This window comes from Protopterus annectens, chromosome 8.part0 (genome assembly GCF_019279795.1).
Source record: "Protopterus annectens isolate FY-2018-M chromosome 8.part0, PAN1.0, whole genome shotgun sequence".
Lineage (NCBI taxonomy): Eukaryota > Metazoa > Chordata > Ceratodontiformes > Protopteridae > Protopterus > Protopterus annectens.
In genome coordinates, this window is record NC_056741.1 from 861,287,963 (window position 1) to 861,292,962 (window position 5,000).

The 5,000-nt window shown below is 36.7% G+C and overlaps 1 protein-coding gene across 1 annotated transcript in view; it reads right to left on the reverse strand.

The window, feature by feature from the left end:
- Window positions 1-5,000, reverse strand: part of LOC122808355 (SLIT-ROBO Rho GTPase-activating protein 3-like) — an 881,720-nt gene that overhangs the window by 268,979 nt on the left and 607,741 nt on the right. The window contains exon 12 of the mRNA XM_044079321.1: window positions 4,819-4,927. Coding sequence (XP_043935256.1) covers window positions 4,819-4,927 — 109 coding nt within the window. The remainder of the gene's footprint in view (window positions 1-4,818; window positions 4,928-5,000) is intronic.

Consider the following 5,000-nt stretch of genomic DNA (forward strand, 5'->3'; position numbering starts at 1 on the left):
AGGACACACAAATTGTATAGATGCAGACACAAAGAAACATATTGCTCTTAGGCTTCATGTCTAGGTAAACACTTCAAACACTTGAAATACGCTGCAGGTATAACACCTGAAGAGTAAATGAGAAATCCCTACATCTGTGAAGAAGTACAGAATTTATTGATACTAGAAGGCATACAGCTCAGCAAGGTGCCACAAACGTGTTCTGATCTGCCAGTGTAAATATGACGGTAAGGTTAAATTACCAGGCTTTTTGCAATCTGAAATAAATGCAAGTTACCTCTAAAAATATTTTTATATTAAAACATTATTGTTGTGCATGCAAATTTCAATAATAATTCAGCCCAGAAAAATAAAACCTTATATTCTGTACAAAAAATTCAAAACTGAATCGAAGTGAAACAATTCAAAATGTTGTAATAAAAATGACTGTTGCAGAAGTGAGGCATCCTTCTGCAAATGATGTCCATTTCTGCATTGCATATGACATGCAAACTACACATACTGAAAAGTAAGTAATTACTAACAAAACACAGCATTTATTTCTTTTTTCTTCTTGTAGCTATCAGTACCTTTGTTCTAGACAGATAGCGCCTCCTCCTTCAAGAGTGTAAGCAGTGCACAGCAGACAGAAAAAATGACAAAACACATACAATTAAAGCAGACTGCAGCAGACTTTATGTCCATCGCTAAGTGTCTCACATAATACAGCAGACCAGCTGGCAGTTAGTGGCTAAGGAAAAAGCAATGTATTAAGAAACCTGATGGTACTGGTTTTCTACTCCATTTTCTCAGTCCCCACTATATAAGCTTTAGTTCCATTTTAAGTTGCTACTTACTTCCATAGCATTTCCTGTATAACAGGTAGCTACTACATAGCAAATATAGGGATGTTGTAGCAGAGTATTGGTTGTGATTATTGGTGGTCAAACCTTGCAAGGGACCTATTTTTCAGCAATCAAATGGAGTGCATTATTTCTTCCCATTCTCGTGTACATACCCCAGTTTTGTGATGGTCCCACCTGCAGATTATTTTATAACCTTCCTAATATTATTCACAAAACTCAAGAACATTTCTTTAAAAAGTTTTACTTATGTATCTGCAACTTGCATTCATCTGTTTAATGATCCAATGCTGTACCAGTGACTGTTGTAAAGTCTTTGTATTTTTTGAAGAATATTACTTTGTTCTGGAACGTAACCATAGTAAGTTTCCTTACTAGCATCACAAATGAACCAGCAAGTTAAGAATTTTTTTAAGCACATTTGCATACAACTGTGTAATACAGAATACATGCAATTAGCATTTTGTTTCAAACCACTTTGATGTTTTATATGAAAAGTGTTATTTTCTCAATAACCATTCATCTTCTAAAATACATAATTGTCTTATTTATGGTGGTATTATCTGTTTCTGGAAACCACCTGTTACTAGGTGCAGAAGTAGAAATGACAGAGGCAACATATTAAAAAAATGTAAATCACATTATAAATTTCCCTTTTACCTATGGAAATAGATGGCTATACATAGGAAATGATATTCTGGATGCTAAAAAGTTGAATAAATAAGTTAATTTGTTAATATTGCCATGAAGTTCTGATATGTTCCCACTGTGTAATATGGCTAGAGCACCAGAATCTAAAACTTGTGTATTCACCAGAATTTATTTTAGTAGACTAATTTACCATGAATAAAGATAAAAATCTGAACAGAACTAGAGTAGAGTTGATAGTGATAAACTGTGTCAACATTTTTGTTTGACAAAACAAGATGGATAATGCCTAAAACAGTTAAAGCACTGCAGCACCTGATATGCAGATAGCTGACACTACTACCATTGACTCTACTAATTTTAACTTGTTTTAAAGTGCAGTTTGTCTTTTGGCAGTTTTGGCTTGTTACAAAATTTATTGATATCAGGCAATGTTGTATTACCATTTCTTTGGGAGGCTGTGCCATTCATCAATACGTAAAGGTTGTACCTCTCACTGCTTGCAATTTTTAATAATTTCCTCAAATGCTTTACCGCCTCCCTGGAAAACAGGGACATTTCAGACAATAAAATTAACTCTTGAGTGATGGCAAATTCCCTTCTACACCCCAAGGCAAGCTATCACTACCACTCACATTCACATTAACTTCCATAGAAGCAGTCACCTTCCACCATCTCACTCTACACTCCAACTCATTCACAATGAAAAAACATGATACTCAGAAAAAACACAGAGCACTTTTCACCTCTGATTCCATCCATCTCAAGAAGATAACTGAATGATCACTTCAAAATTTCAAGATTGTTTAACCTCAGCCTGTCCTGTATATTGATGGAGGGTATGGCAGTTACTAATTTCTGATTCCTGACAAGCAAACATGCACATGCATATGTAAACCCATACCACGCTTCTGACTATAACTGAAAAATTAAGCACTTTCAAGTTGATCAAAAAAAGTCTGATGAAATTACATATCTGTTTTATGTGCTCTCTTAAGTGTACTTCCAATGTGAGATTTGTGTTTCAGATTTTTTCTAACAGAGAGAAAACCTGAATGAGGCAAGTGGACAGGTACTGTGGTGAAAAGTTAAAACACATATAAAGGAATATATAGTGGGAGATAACAGTGACTAGACTGCTATTGAAGAGCGGAAGTTGGCAAACGTATAAGGGTTAATGAAACTGTTAAGCTTAGGAAGTTGGTGGAAGGTGAAAAACAGTGTAGCTTTTTTGTATTCTTTTATAAATATGGTCATTAATAATTTATAATCATTATGACTTTTTTCTAATAGTGTATTTTAAGGACAGTAAGACAATGGAATCGTGTGACAGTCAGACACGCCCCCCCAAAAAAAAGAACAACGGGGTCAACAGCCTAGTCAACAAATAGAAGAAACTGCTCACCTTGAATTGGAGAAGTTATACAGAACATGGGCATATGAGAAATGCAGGGTAGAGCAGTGATGCTGAAATCAGTGGAATATGGAGAAGAACAAGTCCAGCTATAGTACGAAAAAATGATAGTAAGTTAAGGGTGCATAAATGTGATTGCAAGGCAGAGTAAGCAGAGGGAAAGGAGAAATACATGCATTAGTGAACCTAGACTGAGTGCAGAGGGCGTAAATAACTGCACATACATGCAGCTCATTTTTAGGCCCATAAAATGCCACAAGACTGCAGTCCTCTGGCTGTGTGGCTTTCAGTGCTTGTAACATTCATCCGTCTGACAAATATGAATTTCACAGTTGAACATGACTTTGCATAAGTCAGACCCATACCTCTCTGTTCTCACACGTCATAAGGTATGCAACTCATTTCAGCTCTCAGAATTTGTTTTGTACTAGAGGTGAAAGGCAGTATTATGCACTAGCTCACAATATTTTAAAATGCTAATTTTGTAAAAAATATGTTACTTTGCAACCTATATAAGTGCCACTGTGTCTCCCCTGTATTTCATATCTGCAGTCTCACATAAGGTCACACTTACTTGGCCTGCTTAGCACACATCATGTCACACATTTTACTGAAAAGTATTGAGAGAGGCATCATGAGACTAATCCTTTAATGGTCAAATTTACTTTGGGGCTTGGCATTTTAACACAAACTGCCAAAAAAGGAAACTGTTCATTAGCATCTAATGCTTTAAAGTAAAGTTTTTGATGTGTGAAAGATTAATGCAAATGTCTCAAGAAATTGTACCTTAATGCTTCCTACATGCCTACCATCACTTTAACCTGTCTGAAGGTAGCCAAAGAGAAAGGGAGTAAAAACTGGGAGCAGCCAGGGATACAGGGTGCACTGTATGAGGGTAGAAACACAGACAGGAATTATAAGATAAGGACAGTCAGTGATATAACAGGCATACACTGAGGATAGCCAGGCATACAGAATGTAGATAACCCAGACAGTGAGCAAGAAATACAGGAAGTCAAAGATGTGAAGCAACATGGACAAAAAAACAGGAAGTGGAACAGAGAGTGGACTAACATGAAGGCACACAAAATTGAGTACATCAGCACATGCCCAGTTCTCCAGAAGTAGAAGAATTCCACCATATTACAGGAATGTATCTATTGCTTCCTCACACTTATTATATCATCCGGCATGACTATATCTCCATGGAAATAAAAATCAAGGTAGTTGTACTGCAGGCAACAAATTGGAATTGTGGGCCAAAACCTGTTACAGTGCAAGGTACAGATAAATAACACTAACAATCTAGACTAAAATTCATACTGTCCATATTATAGCTGCTTTTGTTCCTTGTTCAAGGACTACACAGACTTTTTGTCCTTCTTTGCAAACAGAAGTATAGAATCCATTTGTACAGAAGATCACCTGATAAACAGAAAGTTAAAGGTCTCTGAGCAGTTTACAGTGATCAATGAATGCAAGTATTTTCCCTTTGTTTTAATTCATCTGCTTAAGATTTATTTATCTGCCTACCATAATACACCTGCACTGTCTGTTTAGTCACATTAATCTCTGTACTGTTTCTGCTTTACGTTTGTGCCATATCTTGTGCTACAGGTTATAAGTGAAAAGTGTCACTTGTGGCAGATGAATTGCTGTGGCAGAAGTATGTACATAAAGCAGTTTTATCTCCCAGATTTCCAACGGCTGCAGTAGGGCAGCTGAAGTAGCAGATGATTAGAGGTCATAATGTGGGTCTGAACCAGTATTTGCATCAGACTGCATGTCAGTCATTTTATTTGCTTAAATTGATTTACATACATAGTGCATAGAAAAAGGAAGTAAATGACCAACAGAAAGCGGACATCTGGCAGCAGGCAGAGCACAGAGTATGAGACTTAAGCCAGGTGATACCTTTATGAAGTCCTCCAGATCTCCAGTAAAGAGCTTGAACTGGTACTGTGAACTTGGCCGTGCCCTTTTCATTCGCTGAGACCTATTGTTGGCACTCTGTAACCTGGAACTAATTAAGGAACAGTCAAGGAAGAATGGCGTTACCTGGACAGAAAAAAATCCCCTACACTTGCCATTATTTT